The sequence below is a fragment of the Stegastes partitus genome, unplaced genomic scaffold, assembly GCF_000690725.1.
Source record: "Stegastes partitus isolate 25-593 unplaced genomic scaffold, Stegastes_partitus-1.0.2 Scaffold647, whole genome shotgun sequence".
Classification (NCBI taxonomy): Eukaryota; Metazoa; Chordata; class Actinopteri; family Pomacentridae; genus Stegastes; species Stegastes partitus.
Window position 1 is genome coordinate 89,701 of NW_007578378.1, and position 25,449 is coordinate 115,149.

At 44.1% G+C, this 25,449-nt stretch overlaps 2 protein-coding genes across 2 annotated transcripts in view; one reads left to right on the forward strand and one right to left on the reverse strand.

Moving 5' to 3' along the window:
• The first annotated feature begins 694 nt into the window (after positions 1-694).
• arhgap35b (Rho GTPase activating protein 35b) lies at positions 695-11,517 on the forward strand. Its single transcript, XM_008289945.1, has 7 exons — positions 695-1,258; positions 3,146-7,057; positions 7,344-7,485; positions 7,882-7,959; positions 8,150-8,281; positions 8,509-8,614; positions 8,723-11,517. The coding sequence occupies exons 2-7, from the start codon at positions 3,338-3,340 to the stop codon at positions 9,132-9,134; spliced, it is 4,590 nt and encodes a 1,529-aa protein (XP_008288167.1). The 5' UTR covers positions 695-1,258; positions 3,146-3,337; the 3' UTR covers positions 9,135-11,517.
• A 5,014-nt stretch (positions 11,518-16,531) lies between these two features.
• LOC103363267 (Down syndrome cell adhesion molecule-like protein 1) overlaps positions 16,532-25,449 on the reverse strand; it is a 55,391-nt gene continuing 46,473 nt past the window's right edge. Inside the window, exons 21-33 of the mRNA XM_008289946.1 lie at positions 23,456-23,609; positions 22,792-22,909; positions 22,524-22,687; positions 22,308-22,406; positions 21,795-21,983; positions 20,035-20,322; positions 19,799-19,954; positions 19,639-19,669; positions 19,373-19,491; positions 19,113-19,265; positions 18,180-18,380; positions 17,573-17,884; positions 16,532-16,965 (exon numbers count right to left, since the gene is read on the reverse strand). Coding sequence (XP_008288168.1) covers positions 16,532-16,965; positions 17,573-17,884; positions 18,180-18,380; positions 19,113-19,265; positions 19,373-19,491; positions 19,639-19,669; positions 19,799-19,954; positions 20,035-20,322; positions 21,795-21,983; positions 22,308-22,406; positions 22,524-22,687; positions 22,792-22,909; positions 23,456-23,609 — 2,418 coding nt within the window. The remainder of the gene's footprint in view (positions 16,966-17,572; positions 17,885-18,179; positions 18,381-19,112; positions 19,266-19,372; positions 19,492-19,638; positions 19,670-19,798; positions 19,955-20,034; positions 20,323-21,794; positions 21,984-22,307; positions 22,407-22,523; positions 22,688-22,791; positions 22,910-23,455; positions 23,610-25,449) is intronic.

Below are 25,449 nucleotides of genomic sequence, written 5' to 3' on the forward strand. Positions count from 1 at the left end.
GCTAATGCTAGCTAGAGTATTTAAAAAGTTGCTCTATTATGGATACCAACAGTTAGCTTCCAAGCTAAATGACGTTCGGTTTATTATAAAAAATAAAACAAAATGTAAAAATATATACAAACTACCTGCTTCCAACTACAAGTAAACGGCACATACCCTAGTTTAAACTTTACTTACTGCTGAGTTATCCGAGTGAAAATGATTTGTGTGGTCCTTAAATGTGCGAGTTAACGTTTTAAAAGTACAAGCTACAACAATTGTGTCACTACAAAGCTAACGAGAGCGACGCTACTCCTAAAAATCAGAGTAACGTTACTCAGCTACTATTAAACCACTTCTGAACGGTGGAGGACAGGCTCCAGTCGCAGTTTTTAACCATTCTGACTGAAAAACAACCTGTTCAAGGAACGAGTGGCGACTTCAAAGCGACTGCTGGACAAATACCCGCTGCTGTACTTGTGAAACGAGGCGCCTGAATGCTGACAAATCGATTACTTTTGAGTAACGAGCTCCGCAGCGGCAGCAGGCTGAGCTAGCAACAGAGAGCCGACCTGCTGCAGTTGTGTGAGGGCGCCGCTGGGTGAGTCCCTCTCTCCGCCGCTTCTGTCTCCACAGCTCCCTTTTCCCAAAGAAAAGAAGAGGAGAACTAGGTCCGGGGAGGAGGGCCGCCGCCATTATCGGGAAAGCTGACAGAAAATCCCACTTTCACACGCGCGATCTGCTGCTAAATTGATCGGGACATGAGCAGTTTTCGCTTGCAAGCCGGGGCCACATTTCTACCGAAACACAGCGGAGATTGCAACAAACTCACCGTTGTCTCGTGTGCGCGGCCGGCCCAGCATTATGTAGGCACAACAATGGACAGAATAATTATTGAAAAAGCAACGTGGTGAAGCGAGCAGAAGACGACCGAGCGGCTCTTTAAACGCCTCTATTTCGCATGTTGGGAGAAAAAAAACCCGCTTTGCAGGAACGCAATTGGATTGCTCTATTGTTCGGGATATTTATTTCTTCCTTCCCCCCCCGTGTTTTAATTGCAGCGATAACAGTGATGCAAAACACGAGAATCCGGACATGGCTGATGGATATTTAATTCGTATGACCCCGTCGCACTAATCGTAGTGATAATCAGTGTTATCTGTGAATAGATACGAGCCACGGTGTATTCTGCGGGCTTTTGCTTATGCACATCAGGCGGCGAGGGCTGCGGCAAGCGCTGGCCTGACAGATGCAAGAGGAGAAAGGGAGAAATGCGATGGTATGTATGCCCCTACATGTCCTCTCACTCTGCTTTTATTGGCGATTTCCTTGTGAAGCTGTCGAGAGCTACACCCTCGGACAGCTGGGTAAATAAAATCCCTTTAAACACAGCCTGTCGGTGTGGAGAAGGTAGGCTATCCCAGGTCTGGGCGCTGCAATTTCATTATGTAGACAGCAGGCCTGGCGTGGTCAGCCCCTCACTGTGCACCCTACTGCCCATGTTCACTGTTAATCCTGAGCACAACACACAACCTTACGAAATCTTATCTAAGTAAGTAGGTTATGTGGGACGCGATTGATTGAAGGTGGGCTTTGGTGGGCTGTTCTGATGGGCCACTTTGCTTGTTTTTATCTGCAAAAGAACTTGCCTGTTCATGTGGGTAATAAAGGGCCTAGCTCAGCTGAGCGGTGTGGACTGCCCATGGTTGGTTTTGACCCCACCAGAGCTGTTTGCCTCTGATCTGTGATCACTTCATGTAACAGGTTAATCATTTCATTAGAACCCCATATATCATGTGTTGTGGCAGCATGTTTGACTCCAGGGAATTTTATTACACATTAGTGAGATTCTGCAGGGGTTTTTTTTGCACTTATGAGCTCACTGTTCTGTCTGAATTGCATCAGTGTTGTAATAATGGAAGCATTAATCAGTGCTATAAAAATGAAAGTGTTAACACTGAGTGTCTTACCAGGGCGGGGAAGTTCAGTGTCCTTTTTGGTATCGATTGTCCATGTGACGGACTCTCTGTTCATGAGATCTTCATTCATTTCGCCCATGAAGATGTAGCTGATAGCTGCCGTTGCATTTAGGCTGAGAAATGGAGACTGATGTGCCTATAACATAGTCATTTTAATGCTTGTCACTGCTCAGCTGTCATCTACAGAGCACCACTCCCAGCATGTTTCTCCTAAGATTAATGTTTTGATCCTTGCTTCATATTCCATTGATACTTGACATCAGCGGACCAGCGCTGAAATTAATAAATGAAATTAGACATTCAGTGAAAGATTACTCAGCAATTTTGATAAACAAAGTGAGATAAGATTTCACCAAAAAAAAGCCTCATAGAATTCGTCACCTTGGGCCCTGGGAAATGTGATGAATGATGATTATTATTTGAAAAAGTAATAACAAGATTAGTTTTATCAGACAGAATAATAGCTGCAAACCTCGAATGGACAATACATCTGGCTGTCACTTTAATGAGACTTGCGAGAATTAGTGTTTCTCTTTTACTCGACTGAAACAGTTTTCTACTTTACTTTGGCTATCACTTCATTGCTACTTAATTCTATATTTCCTGCCAGGAGATATAACAACTGAATGGCATAGGTGTAATTGTCTTCAATATGCTTTGCTGGTGGCAAAAACTACAGCAGTGTTTGATAACAAATTCACGGCTACAATAATGATGTCAAAGCATTCATTTTACAGAAATCATCATTAGTTGCTTCTGGCAAATGATTAGACTTGAAGTACGATCAAGGCCGTTGTCTTGCAATCAAACAGCCAGCATGATTTGCTCTTGAATATTATTCATAGCCTTTACCATAGAAGGGTCCATTCCTTCAGTACCATTTGCTAAACAAAGGGAATCAGCACAAAATGTACTAAAATGTGCCTCTTGTCCTTCTCACAATCTGCTATTATTACAGATCACTAAATAATTAAGAAGGACGTATGTATTAAAAGGCCTTATGCGAGTCTGAGTATGCCTTTTACCACATAAAGTAGCCTAACTTTATATCACAGTTTCTTGATATGTCCTAAGGTCTGGCATTAGCCCTACTACTGGTTTTCCTTTTTTTGTTCTTGATTCAAAATGTATTTTTGTTTGATTGTTTAGTTTGTCTGATTTCTTTTTTTTTTCTTTATTTTTGACAGGATCTGATTCCTACAAGGAATGAATGAAAGAACCCTCTGCTCATATCACTGCACTGCTATTCATTATAACTGAAGCCCCGCAGAAGAAAGAGAAATCTGATCTCCTCTGTGGATCAGCAACTTTATGGACAAACAGTCAAGTGAACTCCTTTATACAGTGCCTGTTTATGGCAGGATGAGTGTCAAGAGGCTATGATGGCAAAAAAGCAAGATGCACGATCGCCCATTTACAACCTTATCGTGGTGGGTTTGTCAGGAACAGAGAAAGAGAAGGGCCAATGTGGGGTTGGCAAGTCCTGCTTGTGTAATAGGTTTGTGCGACCTAGTGCTGATGACTTCTACCTGGACCACACGTCAGTGTTAAGCACCAGTGACTTTGGGGGTCGAGTGGTTAATAATGATCACTTTCTGTTTTGGGGGGAGGTTTCACGGGTTCTGGAGGAGGGGCCCGAGTGCAGGATGCATGTTGTGGAGCAAACTGAATTCATTGATGACCAGACGTTTCAGCCACACCGTAGCACTGCTATGCAGCCCTATATCAAACGGGCAGCCGCAACCAAGCTGGCTTCAGCAGAGAAGCTCATGTACTTCTGTACAGATCAGCTGGGTCTGGAGCAAGACTTTGAGCAGAAACAAATGCCAGAAGGCAAGCTGCAGGTGGATGGCTTCCTGCTTTGTGTTGACGTGAGCCGAGGGATGAACCGTAACTTTGATGACCAGCTGAAATTTGTCACAAACCTGTATGGTCAGCTTAGCAAGACTAAGAAGCCCATTGTGCTGGTCCTCACCAAATGTGATGAAGGAGTTGAGCGTTACATCAAAGATGCACATACCTTTGCCATCACAAAAAAGAGTCTACCAGTAGTTGAGACATCTGCTCGCTCAAACATAAACGTGGACCTTGCCTTCCTCACTTTGGTTCAGCTCATTGATAAAAGCAGGGGCAAGCCCAAGATCATTCCCTACTTTGAGGCCCTAAAGCTCCAGAGCCAGCAGATAGCTTCTGCCAAGGATCGCTATGAATGGCTAATCAACCGTATAGTAAAGAATCACAATGAAACCTGGTTAAACACCAGCCGACGCATGAACACCTCCCCAGAGTACAAAGAATATGTATTCTTGGAGGGAACGGCTAAATGCAAGAAGCTTTTTCAACAGCACGTCTATCGTCTGAAGCAAGAACATATTGAGAGGCGTCGCAAAATATACTTAAGCACTCTGCCTTTAGCACTTAGCTCTTTGGTGCCTGACCTGGATGAGATAGATCAGCTGAGCTGGTCTGGGGTGCAGAAAGTTCTGGAGTCCAAGCAACACTTTGCTCACTGGTTTGTTGTGCTGGAGGACTCACCATGGGAGGACACGTCTCACATCGACAACATGGAAGATGAGCGAATCCCCTCAGACCTCCTGGAGACTGCTGAAGCAGAGGAACTGTTTTATGCCCATCTGGAACATCTGCGTAACGAGTGCAGACGGGCAGAGATGAGACAGGAGTTTAAGCAGAAGTTGGCTTCCTCTCCCTTTGTCACCCCTGGTAAACCTTGGGAGGAGGCCCGCAGCTTCATCATGAATGAAGAGTTCTACCAGTGGCTGGAGGAGCCAGAGTACTTGGACCTGTACAACCGCCATCAGAAGGAGATCATCGATCGTGCTAAAGAAGACTTCCAGGAGCTTTTGCTGGAGTACTCTGAGCTGTTTTATGAGCTTGAAGTGGATGCCAAGCCAAGCAAGGAGAAGATGGGGGCAATTCAGGAGGTTTTGGGAGAGGAGCAGAGGTTCAAGGCGCTACAAAAGCTTCCTGCTGAAAGAGATGCTCTGGTGTTGAAACATATCCACTTTGTCTATCACCCCACCAAGGAGACCTGCCCTAGCAGCCCTCACTGTGGAGACTCCAAGATCGAACAACTCTTAGCGTCACGTTTCCCCACGTGCTACCCCTTTTTTGATGTGAAAGCTCATTTCGGGGACACCAAGGCTGACAGAATTAACCTTGTCATACTAGGGAAGGATGGACTGGCCAGAGAATTTGCCAATGAGATTAGGGCTCTCTGCACAAACGATGACTGGTATGTGTTAGACGGGAAGATGTATGAATTGACGCTACGGCCTATTGAGGGAAACGTACGTCTTCCAGTAAATTCCTTCCACACCCCCACTTTCACTCCACATGGATGTCTTTGTCTGTATAATTCAAAAGAGTCTCTCTCTTATGTGATTGAAAGCCTTGAGCGACTTAGAGAATCAACTCTAGGTCGGAGGGATAGCCAGCTGGCACAACTGCCAACATCACTGCTGTTAGTCACTAAAAGAGGCGTAGGATCGTACGTCGATATAGGTGGAGACACTGCCTTAAACCTAATAACACAGGGACAGCAGGTTGCGAGGAGACTGCAGTGTAGCTTTTTAGACCCTGCCTCCCCTGGTGTGGGCTATGGCCATAATGTCAATGAGACTCAGATTAACCAGGTGCTGAGGGGCCTTCTGGATATTAGGAGGAGCACATCTTTTAGTAGCAGCTCCCCTCCTCTCCTGCCTGAGCCTCCAGGCCTCCGAGACTCTCCTCATCAGCCAGTCCCGGAGGCAGACCTTCGCATTGTCATGTGCTTAATGTGTGGAGACTCCTATGACATTGAGCAGCTCCTGTCCCCTTTCCTAATGCATCAGCACTGCAGGCCCATGTCGAATAGTGGCACCTCTGTGTTGCTAGAGCAGACAGTTGGTGGACACAAGCTGGCCATAGAGCTCTCTCTGCTCTCGTATCACGCCTCCTTTACTTTGCGGAAGAGCAGGTTAGTACACGGCTACATTGCTGTGTACTCGGTCTCCCGAAAAGCCTCCCTGGAGACCTTGTGTGCATTCTTGTGTGAGGTTCAGGACATCATCCCGATTCAGCTGTTGGCAGTGGGAGATAGCCAGGCAGAGCTCACTGACAGCGACTACGCCTGTGAGCAGCTGATCCAGGGGGAGGAACTCGCCCATGAGATTGAGGGTCGCTTCAATAGTGTGGTGTGTGGATCTGGGGGGGTGGTAGGTGGTCTGCACAGGATAGAAATGTTCCATTCTTTCCTGATGGAGGTGGTGGAGAAGCGCAACATTGTGGAGGCCACGCACATGTACGACAATGTTGCTGAAGCATGCACCAATGAAAACGTGTACTCCCCACGCTGCAGCTCACCCAGCCCTGTCACCATGTTCCTGGATTCAGAGGATGACGTAGAGCCGTCCCCACCGTACTATGATGGCACACTCACCTCTCACAGTGGGGGCTTCAACCTGCCTGACTTAGATTCTAGTGACATCTCTGTCATCTCTGATATCAGGGACTTTGAGAACAAACTCAACAACAAAGTACCCCCCCAAGTGAGAGTTAAGCCGGGCGTCACTTTTGATTTCCGGAAGGTGAGCCGTAACCCATATATTGACACACTCGGTCACCGCCGCTCCCTGCCCTCTGCCGTTACCTGGGTCCCTGGTGGGGATGTGGGCTACGATCCCTCAGATTACGCCGAACCCATTGATGCTGTTTCAAAACCCCGCCCTAGCAATGAGGAGATCATCTACTCAGTGCCACATGACAGCACACAAGGCAAAATCATCACCATACGCAACTCTAACAGGATGCACTCTAATGGAAACGGCTCAGACAGCGAGGCAGACAGCAGCTCTCTGGAGCGAAGGAGGAAGTTCTCTGCAGTCGGGGTGAAGCCTCGGCTTTACCGTGACCGCTCTAAGCGGCTGGGCAAGTTCAGCAGCTTCCGCACAAGCTTCATAGGCAGCGATGATGAGATGGGAGCTCTACCAAAGTCCAAAGAAGATGACTTTGGCACCCTGAAAGGCGAAAGTCTTGTTAATGAGGAGAGTGAGGACCCGAAAAAGAGGAACATTCTGAAGAGCCTGCGACGAACAGCCAAGGTGGGTGTTCAGCTTTTCATTTCTTTATCCGTAGTCTCATACAAAAAATGTTTGTAGTCAATTCATAGTGTTGTTACTGCCTGTAAAAATTACTATTCTATACAGCACTATAACAGGTAGCGTACAATATTTGAAGTCATACCTGAGTGAGCGTGTTCAGACTGTGATAATTTGACTGCGTGAGAGGAGCTCCTGATGTTCTGTTAGATGCCATTGAGTGCAACTTAGTGCAAACCTGTTCATCTATTTAACGCACAAAGTCCTCTGTCTGTTTTTTTTTTCACAGAAAACAAGACCAAAGCCCCGTCCAGCTATTCCCAAGCCTTTGGAGAGCAACTACTTTGGGGTCCCTCTTGTGAATGTAGTATCCCCAGACAGACCCATCCCACTCTTCATCGAAAAGTGTGTCCGCTTTATCGAGACAACAGGTAAGATCTTCTGTCCTACATCTATCACAGCTATCCATGTTGTGCTGCTTTTCATTTGAATGTGTGCAAAATTAAAGTTTTACTCTGAGAAATACGGCCGTTTTTTAGTTTTCGCACGAGCTAAATATCTATTAAGAGCTTAATGTTATTGATCAGTTATAATAACATGCTTATTGTTGGAAATCCTGAACCTATGCACCTGCTCATGACCACAATCCAGTGTGAAAGTAAATCAAGGGTGTATTAAGTTAAGTACTCCTCCAGAAACTGCCAGCTTCTGTATCGTCATGTCTGTTTGCAAAGTGGCTAATGAAGTGTTTGTGCTTTTCTTGTTTCCCACTGTGACTCCCCACCCACGTCTTTCCCTTTTCCTCTACTGCGCTCTTTTCCCCTCAGGCCTGAATACAGAGGGTTTGTACCGCGTTAGCGGCAACAAGTCAGAGATGGAAAGCATGCAGAGGCAGTTTGAACAGGGTGAGTTGCTCATTGTGCTTGTTTGAACCAGCTGTTTGACATGTAATTATGTGACTGTCTAATCAAAACATAAACAGAGAGTTGCCAAAGGAAAGTGACATGCAACTGATTGCTCAGTCCTGATGACAGCTGCTACTGATGGGCGTATTTCCCCCCTTGATCCTTTAACTCTGTCATTCTGCTTTTATAGACCATGGATTAGACCTGGTGGAGAAAGACTTCTCCATAAACACTGTGGCTGGAGCCCTCAAAAGCTTCTTCTCTGAGCTGCCTGAGCCCCTGGTGCCTTGTGCTCTGCAGGTGGACCTATTGGATGCTTTCAGTAAGCAAACACTGCTGGGCTGGGAGGGTCTTCACTGGAACATAGAAAGATTATTTCTTTAGGAGGGAAGAGGGCGGGGAAGGTTTCCAAAGACCTGCTTTGCTCTGTTTGAGGTGTTTTAGTCTTGACAAGAACAACTGTATGGTAGTTCACAGAGACATTGTAGCTTGAAATGACTGTGTGATGATGGATTCTCAGTTTTAATGATGGAAACTGTGTGTCTGCAGAAATCAATGACAGAGAACAGAGGCTGTATACCATGAAGGATGTCCTGAGGAGGTTCCCCAGGGAGAATTATGATGTCTTTAGATATGTAGTGAGCCACTTACACAAGTAAGTTCCCTGTCTAGCATTCAGATCACTTGCCAGTCACCAGTACTTTTCCACTGTGTGTCCACTATGCTAATGAATAAAATGGTGTGGCTTTGTGTGTTTTCTCAGGGTGAGCCAGCTGAGCAGGTTGAACTTGATGACCAGTGAAAACTTGTCCATCTGTTTCTGGCCCACCCTCATGAGGCCAGACTTCTCCACTATGGATGCTCTGACTGCCACACGCACCTACCAGACAATCATTGAGAGCTTCATCCACCAGTGTGCATTCTTCTTCTACAACCAACCCCTCCTCGACTCCCCCACCGGCCTGGCAGGCCTCCCTGCCTCACCCACCACCACCCTCAGCGGGAGCTCTGCCTACTCTTGTTACCGCTCTTCTCCCCCCCACACCACCGCACACTTCAGCCCGCTGCAGCAGTCCCCGCCCACCACCCCCCAGTCTCCCCTGCAGTCTCTGCTCCCTCCCCTCCACCAACACCCCCACTCCCACCATTCCCCTGCTGAACAAGAGACACTGTGAGAGACAATGAAACCATGTGTGCCCATGATGATGCTGGACCTTATCACCAACACACTATAAGAAAAAAGAAAAAGAAAAAAAAAGAAACAAGAAACAACACCAACAAAAAAAAAAAAATACATGTGCACTTGCACACACTACATTTTTGATCATGGACAACCTAGGTTATGAAGACAGGAGACAGAAAGTGTCTGAGAAACTACCCCAACCTGCCGTTTGTATTCATACTTGTGTGCGTCGGGGCAGGCTACCATTATCGGTAAAGCTTCCTCTCCTCTGAGCCTCTGATCGCCTGGAATTGGATGTCAGATCAGAAGTGGAGGACAGGGGTCACTGTCACAGCGAGCCTCTCATCTGTCAACAGCCACCTCTTATCCTACACTACCAAGAAATAGAAAACCTCTACGCCAAGCTGGAAGAAATGATTTGTGGCCACCATGTTTTTATTACGTGTAAAACTCTTAGTTTTTTTCTCTTCAAAGTACTGCCACTGGATTTATAGACTGGTCCTCTGTAGGTCCTTTGGGCAGCAGTTTGCTCCATACAGCAGAGGTTCCTCTGTGTCTGCCTTTTGGGTTTCTGTCATCGGCTCTACCTGAGCGGGTCAGCATGGGGAGGGAAGGGAAGGGGGGGGCGGGGGTAACACATCCAGGGATGCACTTTAATGATCACTGTTGTTTTTTTTCCCCTCAAAAGGGTTTTTTTGACATACTGTTTTCGTGTGTGTTTTTAATTTCACAGCTCAAACAGCCATACCCATTGCCTCTACAGAGCTCTGGCAGATCAAACTTTGTTTACATCAGACTTGTTTTTGTATCCACAAACTTATCTGAAGCACTTTTTGATAGTGTAGTGTTAAATATGAAGAAATGCCACATTGATTAATTGTCCATATTGTTTGTTTAGTGGTCGAGTGTGGCATCAGCGCAGGCTTGTAAAGCAAGATCCTTTTGTAAAAACTTCTTGTCTTTCAGGTGGATCCGGGCGTCCCATTGAAGGCTAATGGGAAATCTGAATCTACTCGTGTTCCTCATTCATCCAGCCATGTGAAAAATAGTTTTGTTTGTCCTCTTTCTAGCTGTCGGTTGATCAGAGTGGATGTTTAGGGACTTTGGTTTAATTAGGCCATTCTAATACCAGAGAAGACTTTGCCTGCCATCAGTCAAGTGAAGGAGAAATGTTGCCATTTTGAATGTGTAACCTAGTCATACCATAACACAAATTTACATTACCATCTGGTGTCCATGGAAACCAAACGCTTGAAACATGATAGGTTGCTGGATGTGTTGCTGTGGCTGTCTATCAAACCAAGCTCTTTGTATTCATGTAATATTAAGGACCTTTAACTCAGAAGGTTTAGTATTCTCAACGCACTGTTACTGCTAGTCCTGCTATACGATACAATGACCAGTAGAAGTGAAACATTTGTGGACGGGACACATTCAGGAAGCACCTGCGGCCGTTTACCTGCTCTAGTTACTTAGTTTTGTGCTGGCATATTGTCCCTTTTTTCTTTGAAAACAAGCAGCACATTTTCAGTGGTAGCGCTGTTAATGAAGGCCTGGTAACTTTAACCATTAAACTTACGAGAGGAAGCAACGTCTTTACAGTGGAGATGAGAAAAAAAAAAAGAAATGGACGACCGTACTTACAAGTTCTGGAGGTTTTGTGGCTCTGTTATGGTTCTTGGTTGCAACAATGACCGCAAAAGTCAGATCATTGGTTGTATTAGTATTTGGGATCATCAATTACTGGTACTATTGGAATCGTGATGCTGTTGGAAGCCAGTCCGCTAAAATGAGGGCTCTTGTCAAACCGCTCCGAAGCTGTAAACATTTAGACTGGCACCGAACCAATCAAGCAACTGTCCCATTATAACGCGATTCCTGGGAGAATATAATGTTACCGCATCACTTGACCTCTGACACAACCTTTGGCAAAATCCGCCGTTCAGTGAGCAAAAAGTGAGTGCATACTACTCTATAATGGTTGTTTATTTGTATGTTGGGGAACACCACCCTTTAGTGAATGGTAGAAAACATTTCTAGTGTGTATTTCAATGATTGAAAGTCCATTTTTACAATTTTTGTGAATGGTTCAAGGCCACTTAAGTTTAGTGCATGATTTAAAAAAAAGAAAAAGAGAAAGAAAAAAAAAAAAAAGAAGAGACACACCGAGGGAGACGGATGAAAGCCTCTCCCTGTTTTAAAACATGAAATTAGAACAAAACCAATACTAAAGTGAAATAGCTGAAACGTGAAAGTTTATGTACTGTGCACCAGGAGCAAAACCATGGAATTTGTCTGACTGAGAATAGTGTTTGAAGATGAAGGCCTTATGTGAACTGTATAATAGTTAATAAATTAAATCTTGTAAAATTGTCCTTCGCTTCGTTGTGGTGCATGTGTGCGTCTTTCATTGATCCTTTTTTTTCAGTTTGAGAAGTTGTTCGATTCGTTGTGACGACTTTGAAATGAAATTGGAACTGCATTGTTAAAACTGTTTTGATTATAATTTGCGGAGCCACACAATAGCAGTTAGATTAATATTGTCACAACAACAGAGGCCAAGGAATTAAAAACATCAAGCGTCCTGTTTTGGTGGTTAAAATGTCATTATTGTGTAAAAATGGAGGGGAGGGCAGTTTTTGAAATGCCCTTGCACACCCTGCTGCCAGCTGACGGCACATGAGGCTGTTATTATCCATGTTTTAGCTGCAACAGTGGCATGTGGTTTCCTATTATTAGTATTCTCCTGATTGACAGCGTGGTAAACAAACACAGCGAGGCACGAACATACATCTGCGTCTGCTGCTCTTTGCTTTATCAAATTCAAACAGTAACAAGTCGTCCCGACCGAAACATGATTTATCGCCTCTGAAGATGATCCAGGTCGTGGAAGGTTGTGTTTCCATGAAGCATCCTTAATAATAAACAAACTAATCCTACACAACAGACGTGCAGAAATACCTCCACAGTAGGAGCTATAGTATTTAGGCACTGGTGCATGTGACTCTGAAAAACATCAATTATTCACAGCATATCCGTCATGAGTGACTGCACTCTTTTGGGAGAATACTTTCGTCACAGTATCTGTTAACCTCCGTGGAGGGGGGTCCGACGTGATGATGTGATGGCGCCATCTTGTGGCTGCTCAGCTGTAGAGCTCAGAGAGAGGTAGGGGGCTTATTACTCACAGTGAATCTGTTCCCATATTTACTTTAGGCTACTTTTAAAGCAGCAACCTACTGATTTTACATATAAAGCTTCATCTTGCTCGTCTTGAGGAGCCTGTGAGAGCATCGTATGCCCTCAAGGACTCACAGAGCTTCGTAAAGCTTGAGAAAATAACCCTGGTGATGTCATAGTGAAGTCATCAGCTGGGTCTTAGTCATGAATTACAAACTGGGCGTGTAAGCGGGCATCATGGGAGCAGCAGGATGTAGTGTTTTGGGGCTTTCGATCATTTTAGGGGCAAATAGAATCTGTTTTAAAATCGTTGTGTGTCTGTTTGAACCTTTCAGAAGTACAAATCTAAAAAATCACTAGAGTAAGTGGGGCATGATTACACAGCATAAGTGACACATTTACACATAAATCCCCGACTACATTCACATACATGCTGTAATGAGATTCTCATATGTTATTATTAGAATGTTTTTGTTTTTAACCAGTTTTACCAGCATTACCATTACGAGCTGACATTGTTACTACTGCTACTTAAAAAAAAAAAAAAGTTATACTTTACTTTTAGAATTACACGTAGACTTTGAAGTCCCTCATAGGTTGTTGATTTAACCCCTAAAACTGATCTTTGTGTATGAAAGCAAGCTTTAGATTTTTTCCCCCATGAAAATAATTGTGCCATGCTTTAAAATGGCTCAGGTGTAACTTGCAGCATTGCTTCCACTAGAATGTATAAACCTATCTTCCCTCCACCTACCCCTCCACTTAATGCAGCTTGAGCACACCAGCTCACCTTCAACTCTGCAGCACTGTAAATATGCTCTACACCAGGGGTGGGCAATCCTGGTCCTCGAGGGCCACAATCCTGCATGCTTTAGATGTTTCCCTCTTCCAACACACCTGATTCAAATGATCGGTATCAGGCTTCTGCAGAGCTTGATGATGAGCTGATCATTTGAATCAGGTGTGTTGGAAGAAACATCTAAAACATGCAGGACTGTGGCCCTCGAGGACCAGGATTGCCCACCCCTGCTCTACACAATGGCAAGTTTGAATATCGGAGTAGTTCAGTTCTACATGTTGGAACCACGATTCTGAATAATAACACAGAAAGTCCCAACCTGCAAACTGATGGGATTTGGTCATAAGGTCTGTGACATAAAAAACTCAGGAAGTCTGGATCTGTGTGTTTTAAACCGTCATCAGCACACTGCAGCTTCAAAGTGAAAATGCTCAGTCATGGTGCCGACGGCTTATTTTGCTCATAATGTGTCTTCCAGCATATAAAAAACACACAGTCATGTCAGTGAGGTAGAAAAACTTGGTTTTCACCGAGTGTTTTGGTGGAATGTCCGTCACAGATTGGCCAATCATACTGCTGACACTCCTATCAGGGAAACTTTCTTTCACTACGTTACTGCCACACCGCTGTGGCTGTTTATCTGTTAATTCAATGTGATTGTTAGTTTGAACATTGTCATATGATATGAAAAATACTTTATTTATCCCAGAAGGGAAATTCAATAATATATGATATGCAAACAAACCTGTTTATAATGACAGAAGCCGTGACGTATGAAAGATAGCTTTATTGCACAAGGTGTTAGAATGATCTTTTTAGTTTTTGCTTTCTTTTCATAGAAAATGTACCTTTGAACACAAGCAATTGCTATAACAAGCAACTCAAACAAATGTTTGGGATTCCCTCAACATTTTTTTTTTTTTTAGTTTTTGATTTTCATACATTTTTTCCTTCAATTTTTCCCTTTTAGCAAGCATGCAATGACTTTTTTGAGGATGAAGAAAATACAAAATAATGATAATAAAAAAAGTAAATAGGACAAATGACAACATCAAAAGACTTTTAAAAAAGAATAAAAATTCAACAAATTAGTATCAAAAACATAAAGGGAAAGAAAAATGTTTTTTGCCCATTTCAGAAGTAAAATATTTTTATTTTGATACTATTTCAATTTTGAAACTGGGGCAGTCAACCCTGATGTGTCCCCTGATTTATTCTGACGAAAATAGCTCTTCATACAAAACTGTGTTTTATGTACAAGACTTAATCTATAAACAACACTGACAAAGGTAGAGATGATGGATCTAGTATGGTTAGGGCGGTGAATTTTTACTTTAATTTATCTGAACGGGGGGAAATGACGGGAGCCTGAATGATCCAGGTTTACAGACCGACTCCAGTCCAGTATATACACAGTACAATAGTAGTTTGTGTGACCAAAAGAGCTACGAGTCCCTGATTTCACTTGGCTGAACTAGTTTTAGCCACAGGCCACATAGCTTTAGTACTGTTTGGCCTCTGGAACCAAAATTTAGACAAAACCCCAAAACAAATGAAAAATGAATATTACAAATCAAAATCAACAGACCAACAGAATCCCCCTCCCCTAAACAAACAAACGAGCAAACAAAGCAAATGGATAAATAAAATCTAAACCACAAAACACTATCGTGGAGATGCTCGAGAACAACATTCCAATAGGTTCTTGTGTGAATGTACACTGGCTCAAACTGGAGGGTTGTGGAGATAAAGAAAGTGGGACATTTACAGTACTTCAGACAGGACGACAACAAAGATATCAATTGAGTGAACATCATATAATTTTTCAAAACTGAACTCCCTGACATATAACATCTCTCGACATTAAATTATTTTACTTCATTCACATCATGACTGGGATTCCTTCAGCTACGTGTCTCTTTTCCTTTGAAGAGCAAAGAGCGGCTGAGTGGCACTGAGAAGTTGGTAGGATGCAATACTGTGTCTGTGACCGTCATCCCCGCCGCACACAGAGGCCTTAATACTGGAAGTGACGTCTGTAACCACTTTGCAGCAAACCTCCTCGCAGCATAAAACTTATCTGAGGATCCTCTGAGACGCTCATTTGGTTTCTGAATGTTATTGTATTTACTAACCACTCAGGCTGGCGACTAGATTAATAATAATAAAATAAAAAGTCAAAGAGCCTATATCTTCATGAGTAAATCATATTACGTAAATTCCTCGAAGGCCTTGTTGTCATGATTGTTTCCACCAAACACAAACAGTTGTGTTCTGTTCACCCAGTGATCTGCTGCCTATCTGGCTTTTCCCATCTCGACACGCGGCTGGAAAAGCTCCACTCTCTGACCACGCCAGAGCGATACACTCTCCTGTTAGTCGGCCCACATACAGTAACATACAGTAACATCCCGCATATATACTTTTCTTTCTTTAGTCCAACCTTTTTCTAAATTTCTCTTCTTTTAAATTTCATGATTGAGCGATTGTCTCATTCTTAAAATTTGTCATTAAATTGCTGCATATACTACTACACTATCGTAGTACATACAATTTATACTTTGTCATAATTTCACTTAAATGTCAATAATATACCTACATAGAAATATATATGTAAATTCTTTATAATACCAAATATTCTCTATTTGTAATGTGAGAAATTATAGCTGGTTCATTTGGGTTGTCATGATTTGTAAAAGTTGCGACGCTGTTCAGCTGCAGAGCGATGTGTGGAGAACATTGATGTGGTAGAAGTTTCATCCTTCTTGGAAGTGAACCTGAATCATTTTTTTTTTTAATTATTTGGAATCACCTTTAGGAGAGAATCTGCCAATATAAATGTGGGACTTTAAGAGACACAAAGAGGGTGGAAGATACAGTAAGAATAGGGAACTTAACTGGAAGTCTTGCAAATTGACAATAATACTCAAACTATGGAGGACAGTATGTGTGTGCGTATGAGAGACAGGATGGCCACACAGCTTCATACTGGCTATTGTAGTCTTCATCATCATAAACACAGAGCTCTCAGCTCCTCAGTTAAAGTCAATATTTCCAAATGACCACAGAATCGCTTCCTGTTTTTTGTTTTTTTTTTTCCTTTTTTCTTTTTTTCTGCTGTGCAACTCCTACGAGAACTGAGCGGAGCTGAGCACCAGCCGGCTGGAACTGTTAGTTGGAGTTAGTAGTTCTTGTATAGAGTCCCATGTGGACATGAAAAGTAGGGTTAGCTGGGTCTCTGTCTGGGAGAACACCTTTCCCAAGGAAAATTAGACAGGATGCTGGGCAGTTCACCATTAGTTGGGTTTAAACAAAGATGGCTGCGTGCCCATTCTGGCCCAGACTGAAGAGCGCCAGAGTGGGCCGGCTGAGGAGTGGGACAGCAGCGCGAGTCTGTGCAGGAGAACCGACTACACCAGCGTGTACGACTTGGAGTAGGCCCCCACACTCTGTTTCTGCAGTCTCCCCAGTGCAGAGGAGCTGCTCTCTAGCAGCGAGTCTCTGGAGCCCCCCACCTTGTTACTGTTGGTGGGGTTGCTGCTCGTGCTGGAAGTGGAAGCTGTTGCTGCATTGTTGGAGCTGGGCATGGTGAGAGTCCTTTGGGGCAAGGTGGCGGTGCCCGAGCTCGCGCCCAAGCTGCCCAGCCCAGAGTGGCCCAGGGTCAGGGCCTGCTGCTTGGCAGGGTCTAGAGTCTTGTGACGGCCCTGGGTGTGATACGCCCGCTGCGTCAGGCTGCGGATCGAGGCTTCCCGCGGTGGCACAGCCGGGCAGGGGTCATGCAGCTCCCCTTGCTTGCGGAAGAATGGGTCTGTCTTCATGTAGAGGGGTAGGTTGCAGAATTCACCTGAGAAGGACGACAGAAGAGAACTTCTGATTCTCTAATTCATACAAGACATGACGTAGTGGTTTTGATTTGATTCTTCATGTGTGGTGAAAAGATATCAGCCAAAAAAAACATTGTGTAGCTTCAGTCTTCCCAGCCTATTGTCTGCAGGTACTTCTAATTACGGAGTGGCGTAAAATGTCTTTTGATTCAGCTCCATAGTGACAGCAATTCCCTGGCTTTAGATGAGGTTTACATGTTTATCTGCCAAATTATTGTGTAATGAAAGCTGCTCTGTGGCACATCCCTACACTAACACCAGTTTATCCCCACTATGTGTTTGTATTTGTTTGGTGTGTTCTCTTTGGCTTCCATTCGAGCATTTGGCTTGGGGCCTTTTTTGTGTCCGTTTTAAGTCACTGTAAATGAAATCCTTTACTTTTGCTTTAGCAGCCACTGGCTTATTTGTTACTCTCAGTCTTGTGTGTCAAGTTACTGCTGACACACAATACATCAGTAGGAGAAGCAAGAATCGGTTACACACTGGATGTCTCAGCGGTAACTAAACGCAGTTCTACATGTGAAGTCGCTGCAACACAAGAACATTTAACTCATCTTTCATACTTACTTTTGTTGGCGCGGTGGGGAATGGGCACAGCCACATTTTTCCCGCGGTCGTAGTCCTGCGGTTTGGGTGGTGAGGCGGTGAAGCGGCAGATGCCCGGTTCGGACGGCGTGCTGAGGGAGGTCATGCTGTCCGCCGGGTCATTGGTGCCTGTGGTCATTTGGTCGGATGAGCTGTCGGAGATGAAACATTCTGTGATGGTGAACTTGGCGTGCTGCAGGTGCTCCTCCAGCTTGGCGTGCTCGTAGGCCCTGGCCAGCTCCTCGTAGGTGGAGGAGGCGCTCTCTGTTGACACCATGCTGTTCCGACCCTTATCTGGAAAAGACAAACATAGGTGTGTCAACAATTTCTATCGCTGTGGTGTTGAAATTTTGACTTTGGTTTGAATCAAATATTTACAGTAGAACCTTTAGATTTTCCCAAAAAGTTTTAGTTTGTGTTTTCTTTAGCAATCCTTTAATTCAGTAATCTGCATGTTATGTTGTATGTATAGTACACATGCTTCTAAATTTGGCTAAAATGTGTTCATTTTTTTCAAATATATTTGTGTGTAAAAAGTAAAACTGGTATAAATGCAGTGTTATTGTGTCAGTGGCTGGGATTGACCCACCTGTGTCTTGAGAAAGGCTGGCGCTGTAGCTGTCGCTCTCAGTGGCCGTGATGCCGTGAGAGCCCATCGTCCGCCAGTCTGAGGTCAGAGTTCGTGCCGAGGCCGTCGACTGGCTCTGACTCGGTCTGCTCAGAGTCCACTGGCTCGAGTACCTGTTCCTGGAACTGTGAGCTGATTTTATGCTCTTCCTGGACACAGGATCTGAGGGGAGACGCAGAGACCAGACAACAGGTCGGTTACAGCTTCAGAGGAATGTGTTCTGATGTAAACCAGAGCTGAGACCTGAAAATCTTTGCATTGGTTACAGTCTATCACAGAATGAACTGTGAAATGATTTGAATGATTTGTCAGTCACACTGCATTTCCTTGTCCTGTCTTATCTGTCTGGCATAGTTAAGACATATGTGCCTGCTTGTTTGAACCTCTGGATGGTTGCTGAGGTTAGAGTTAAAAACCATAAAGAGGCAGTGTTTGTAAATCACATCCAAAAACTCTGGAGCTCGCCTCAGTGTCTTAGTAGCTTAAAAACACTTTAAAAACAAAATATTAAGACATATCTTTCTGACCACTTCTTTTTCCTAAATTGTCTTTACATGACCTTTACTTGTTGTTTCATTTTGTTTTTTACTATGGTTTATCAAATCGCATTTTTTTCATGAACAATGTAATCACAATTGGAGTGTCTGTTAAGAATTGCACGATGTAAACAAATGTTCCAGCTTGGTATTACAGAGGCTATGTGTCCATGTGTTTGCTGTCAAGACCTAAAATTTACAGCATAGTATATGCTATCTTTAATTGGCTAATCTTTTTCATCGCTTCTGTTTGTGTACGTAAAGTAAGTAAAAATAAGCTCTCACTCAGTTTTACCTGCGTGTTTCTAGAAAGCTGTGACCTTTATCACAAAAATGACTCATCTGAAAACAAACTCACTTGTGCCAGGGCGGATGTCTGACATGTCAATCAAAGGCCCCGAGTTCTGGATAAGGGCCTGGTGGTGCAGAGAAACGCCTGTGCAGAAGTTCTGTGGATTCACTGACTGGCTGAACTCAGTGTCAGTCACCGGCACTGCTGCCTTGTCTTCTCCTGTTGTACAAGAGAGATGAGCAAATAAACCAGTTAGATAAAGGTGCTACAGAAGGACAGTGAAATGACATTATGGAGGACGGCGGTGTTGTTGTGCGGCCACATGCCTATCTGTTTGATGCCTTCCTTGTCCTCAATGAGCAGCTGAACTCGTGGGATGTCAATATGGAGCCTCGGTCCTTGAGGGGGGCCCTTCACAGGAGTGTCTATACTGCGATTGTTCTTGCTACACACACACACACACACACAGAAATGACACACATTAAATCTGATGTCTCTTATAAGGCATTCCAAAAATGTATGAGGCTGACCTCTGTGGAATAACACTTCCTCCATACAGTAGTCAGGAAAGCAAAAGCTAGTTGACTCTTACCTGATAAGCATCTCAGCAAGGCTCTTAGCATCTATAAGAAGACAATAGCTTAATTAGATTATAGTCGGCTGTGAAGATAATCGTTTCAACTTGTCACTCTGTGTTACATTAATCCATTCAACACTATCACTGATTTCTCTCTGAACTCCCTTTCTCTTACCTCTAAGTCGTTTAAGCCGCTTCTCCTTGCGTTTCTTGCGGATAATGAATAGCAAAGCAACGCCCAGAGTAACCAGGATGACAGGAGAGCCAATGGAGAAGAGCTTCTTCACATCATCTCCCTCTCCACGGGCTGATTTGATGGGAGGGATTGTACCTAAAGAGAGTTAAACATGAGTTAAAATTCAGTTAACGCAATCACTGAGGGAGAGACGACAAAACACCGGACAGACTTACTGCCATCGTAGTCGGTGGTGGCGAACTGGGAGCTCTGGTTTCCGCACCCAGCGCTGTTGCAGGCCTTCATTTTGAGCTCGTACCAGGTGGCCTCGCGCAGCTCGCTGAGGAAGAGCTGAGTGGTGGAGTTGGCCTTGAGGCTCTGCCAGGCCCAGGTGCCTTTGGGCCGGAAGTCCAACATCAGGTCGGTGATGGGGCAGCCGCCGCTGGTCCAGCCCTGCAGGTTGAGCCCCGCGTGAGTGGAGTTGATGTGGGTGAGCAGCGGCTGGTCCTTGTTGAACACTGGTTCTGGAGAAAGGCAAAGACACAGAACAGCAGCAGGTTAGGAAGAGAATGACAACGCCGACAGAACAACAGTATATGAGGGTAGAAAAGATATCAGGATTTAAGTTTATTCCTTAAATGCAAGGCCATTATAATATACAACATAAGAACAGTGAGAGCAACAATTAAGTGTCAGAGCTTGTTTCATAACTGATTGTGTTGCACAGACTGGCAGATTATCTAATGTTACATCACAACATCTTTTTGTGTCATTCTGTTGTATTTATTTATTCTTTTGGGATAAAAAATTTCAAAAGGATTAAGTGAATAGAAAACCTCGAACGAATTCACTCCACATAAAAGCCTACACCGAACTGGACAATAGACTGTCCTGTAGCAGCACTGACACATGCAGAAAAGACACAATCTGCTGTGATTTGAGAACTTTATTCATTTAAAGCCTCTTTTCAAAGATATCCCAAAAAAAGACAGTAACAGAGAAACTTGGAGCGTGTTGAATAGCAGCTGTGAAATACCACTTCATAGTTCTAAATTTGGACAGTCAGCTTTCTCTATAAAGGGCTGTCACCTGTGAACATAATACCAAATGATATCCATCTACTCACAGATACTAAAGCTTTCACAAAAAGAGACTAAGCTAGATTCAACTGTAGGCATTCTTAGCTAGTTGTAGTGTTTTTTCCCCCTTTACACGTCATAATTAGTGTATTTTGTTAAGTATATTTATTGTATTTGCATGTGTGTAGTGGGGAAGTTGCCTCGCAGCTAGAAGGTCGCCAGTTCGCATCCCAGAGAGGACACTCGGTATCTTTCTGCGTGGAGTTTGCACGTTCTCCCCGTGCAGCGTGGGTTCTCTCCGGGTTCTCCAGCTTCCTCCCACAAGGTCCAAAAACATGTTGAGGTCAATTGCTGATTCAAAATTGTCCATAGGTGTGAATGTGAGTGTGCTTGGTTGTCTGTCTCTAAGTGTAGCCCTGTGATAGACTGGTGACCTGTCCAGGGTGTCCCCTGCCTTCACCCTAAGTCAGCTGGGATAGACTCCAGCCCCCCGCGACCCTAGTGAGGATTAAGCGGTGTATAGATAATGAATGGATGGATGTTTGTAGTGTAACAGGGTTTTGTAAGAATAAAACGTGTATATTTCAACTCTACTGAGTATGTAAAGGCCCATCAAGGGACAAGAGGTGAAAAGTAAGAGCACCTACAAACTATCTGTGCAACACATCAGTTTCATGTTCTGTATTGAAACTATGTTAAACTGCATCATCCCTTCCAACTAAAACAAACTCAAACTACCCTACAATTACATGTTTTTAAGTGTTCATTATCTGCAAAGCACAGCAGGCTTCACTCACATTACCTTAAAGCTGTCTAGGAAATTTAAAAAAAACTACAGGAAATATTAAAAAACAAGCAAAACCCAGATATGAAATCTGTCAGACTCAGCCAGCAACACTTTTGCCATCACCCCTCACCTCTTCCATGAGTCTTGGCCTCAATAATCTCACTGATGCGTCCTGAGCCCACGCTGTTCTTGGCTGCCAGCTTGACCTTGTACCAGGTTCCACAGCGAAGATTGTCCAACCTGAAGGAACGCTCGCTGGAGCTGATGAACACGTCCCTCCATTCCTCTGTGTTGTCCACAGAGTACTGCAGCACAAATCCTGCAGTGGCACAACACAGCTTTATGTCAAACACAAGTACTTCAAAACAAAAAAAAAAACAAGAAATAGTCCGGTGTATCCTTCCTGCAGCTACATCCATTGGACACCAGGGGGCGACAATCGGCTACAATTAGCTCCAATCAGCTGGAGTTTGACTTCTTTTTACCCAGAAACATAAGCTCATTGTACTACTGCATAAGCACAACTGACAGCAAGAGGGTGAAGCACACAGAAAATGATCCGTCGGTGATGTTTTTGTTCTTGTGGCAGCTGCAAGGTGGGCAGGGATTTGTCTGCTCAGAGAGAGGCCAGTCAGAAGAATACCTCTGATGGAGCTTCCTCCGTTGTCTCCAGGGATCCAAGCCAGGGTGATGGAGGAGGTGGAGGTGGTGGAGACCGTCAGACGAGGCTGGTCAGGAGGAACTGGGTGAACACACACACAGACAGACAGTGACTCAACAAGAGAGCAGAAACACCACGAAGCAAACACACTCTCCACTCGTCAGCTCTGCTCGAATAAAAACTCCTGATTCTTCTCACCTTGCACCACGAGATTGACTATGATGGTGTCGAAGCCCAGGGTGTTGGTGGCCGTACACGTGTAGTACCCAGAATCCTCTGCTTTGACTGAACGGAGCACCAGCGTGCCGTTGGACAAGATCTGCCGCTGACTGTCGGCGGTGACGGGAATGGCAGAGTCCTCACTGATAAAGAACACACAGGTTACAGAGTTAACAACCCTATCATGGAGTTAATTTGATCTACGTCTTCCCCTCTGACTTATAAACGCTATATGATGAGCTCTGACCTGTCTTTGGTCCATTTAATCGTGGGGGCGGGTTCTCCCACCGAGCTGCAGGGCAGGCGCACTTCTTTCATCCAGGGTGTGGTCACGGTGCCCCCGAAGGACAGGATCTTAGCTGGGACTGCACACAAAGATGCAACATAAATCTCTAACACATACTTTAAAACCAAAGAAATACACCATCTTTCTTCATAAGTTGTCTGTCTGCTGTTTGCTGAATGAGTGGCCTAGCTTGCCTGAGGGGAAAGGCCTTTACTTAGTGCTGAAGGAATAAAAAAAACAAAAAAACCCAGCTGTAGCGTGGTATTTTAGCGCTGCCCCTCCTCAAACCTCTTAGCTTCAGTCTATCTTTTTTCCATAGATCCTCCCCTCTATCGATTCTCGCCCGCTACCTCTCTCCCCAAGGGTCATTTTACTGGATAGGCTCTGTTCATCACCACATAATTAACAACAGCGTTTCTTGCAACATAGCCACTGCTCAATCAATACTACGGCTGTCAATCAATAGCACAGAGCGCAGACGGAGGGAGAGGGAGCGATGAAAGAGATCTGTAGACGGGAGATCGTGTTGCCGCTTCATAGCCATCTTTAGAGCGCTCTGCCTCATAACCTTTGCACGAATCTCTTTACCCTTCTCCTGCGCTACAGGCTCGCCCGGAGGACCCACCTTTCCCAGCAGGCTCCACCGTGACCTTTGAGCTGATGTTGCCCCGGCCGGCGGTTGTCACGGCGGCGGCCCAGATGTGGTACTGTTTGCCACGGGTGAGGTGCGTGATGCGGTAGAAGAGCATCTCTGGGTTGGCCTCGTACTCGCTGGGTGCCTGGGACAGAGGGCAGGCAATGTCATGTTAGCAAACTCTGACAAGGCGGTAACATGACAGGCTGGGTGGCAGCTTGTGTACCGAAAACTCGACCAGACTGAAGAAATGTTACAAGTTGTCGGGCTTAAATTTGTGTTTCGGGGGAACCTCTCAAAGCGTAAAGATGTATGTCATAGTAGGAAAAAGGTACCACCCTGGAGGACTGTGTACTGGGTCCAGGCCATATCTGTTACAAAAACAGAACCGGTGCCATTTTTGGAAGGTTACCAAGTGTGGCACATTCACTGAAGGGGCCTCCTGGTAGCGCTGTGACTAAAACTGATGCAGCATTTGTTGTGCTTCATCTCTCTTGCCACAAATGTGACAGGGCTGCAGCTGAGATTTTTTCTAAGACAGCTTCACTGGCTAATTGTTACAAGATTAGTATTCACTCCCTAATATACAGTTTTTAATTAGAGGGAAGTACGAATGTCAATTTTTTGCTGGAGTTTTTCCCCCATCTCCATCTGGCAGGTGTGTTACTGACAAAATTTGTCATTAAAAAAAAAAGTCCAGGGCTTAGATGATTGGTGGAGGCTCTTTACTCTTCAACAGGACCCTGAAACAGCTGCAGCTAAATGAAACCAAGACATCATTGATCATCTCATTTTTTTTGCCACTGCAACATGTCAAAGTCTCCCCCATGAATAAAAGGCTACACAATCCTTTGGAAATTGTCCAGAAATATGTGTGTATCTGCAAACAATGAAAAACTAAAGGAAAGCACATACTTATTCTAGTGTAGTTAAAAATATCTTAAAATTACTGGGAAATCAAAGACTCTTGTGTAAAGATGAACATCAACACACTTCACCTTCTCTGGTATAAAAGTCAGATACATGTGTGGTGTGCATTACAAGTGTAGGTGAGTCCATTAACGGGTTTTATGTATGTTGTGTGTTTGTGACATTTTTTTTCTTTATAATACACGTTCTAAAAATCCTGTTTTTTGCCATGTGATTTATGATATAGTGTATTTTTCTTTCACATATTATCAGATCTTGCTATTTTCTTGAACTATTGACGGCATTTCTCAGCTATTAATAACGTCTTTATGGTTTTGACGTCTGTGTTCATGTTGAATGCGTTGTGACTCATTGATTTGAACAGCTACAGCGCTACACCATAATACATATAATCAGATGATTGCTGGCATTACTGCTGAAGCAGGCAAGAGCAGTTTTCAACTTAAACAAGGACGAAGGGAAATATTACACTGGCAATAACACGCTCATCAATAGCATTTTAACTCAGGTCAAACGTTTTCAGTGTCACAGTGTTTTTGCAGGACAAATAAAGTGTTATTCTGCACAGTAAAAAAATGATATGGTTATCGAATATTTTGAGAGTTAGAATGGATTTTAAAATCGAAATAAAAAGATTTCAAAACCCATCATGGCTGTGTGTGCTTTCCCCATTTTATTGTTCATATTTTGGAACAAGACAGACTAAACAATTCCACTAGTCACAAATTTTACACTACAAACTATAGCAGAATATTTAAATACTGAATTAATCACTGATTATTCTTCTTCCTATTTTTCCTCCAAAAAACATGCACAAGTGCACCTGCAGACACACAAAAACACACACGACAGTGCGCGCACAATAACACTGTTGTCTCTCAAGATGATCCTCTGTTCTATCTCTTTAATCTGTTCCTCTCTCAGTGTTCATCTTCAATTCCTTCACCATTTGCTTTTCCCTCTTTTCCTCTATCCCTCTCTGTCTAGCTCAGTGAAGAGGAGAGGATGGAGGGACGGCGGGGGGAGGAGGAGGGAGGATGTGTTTGAGTGTGTGT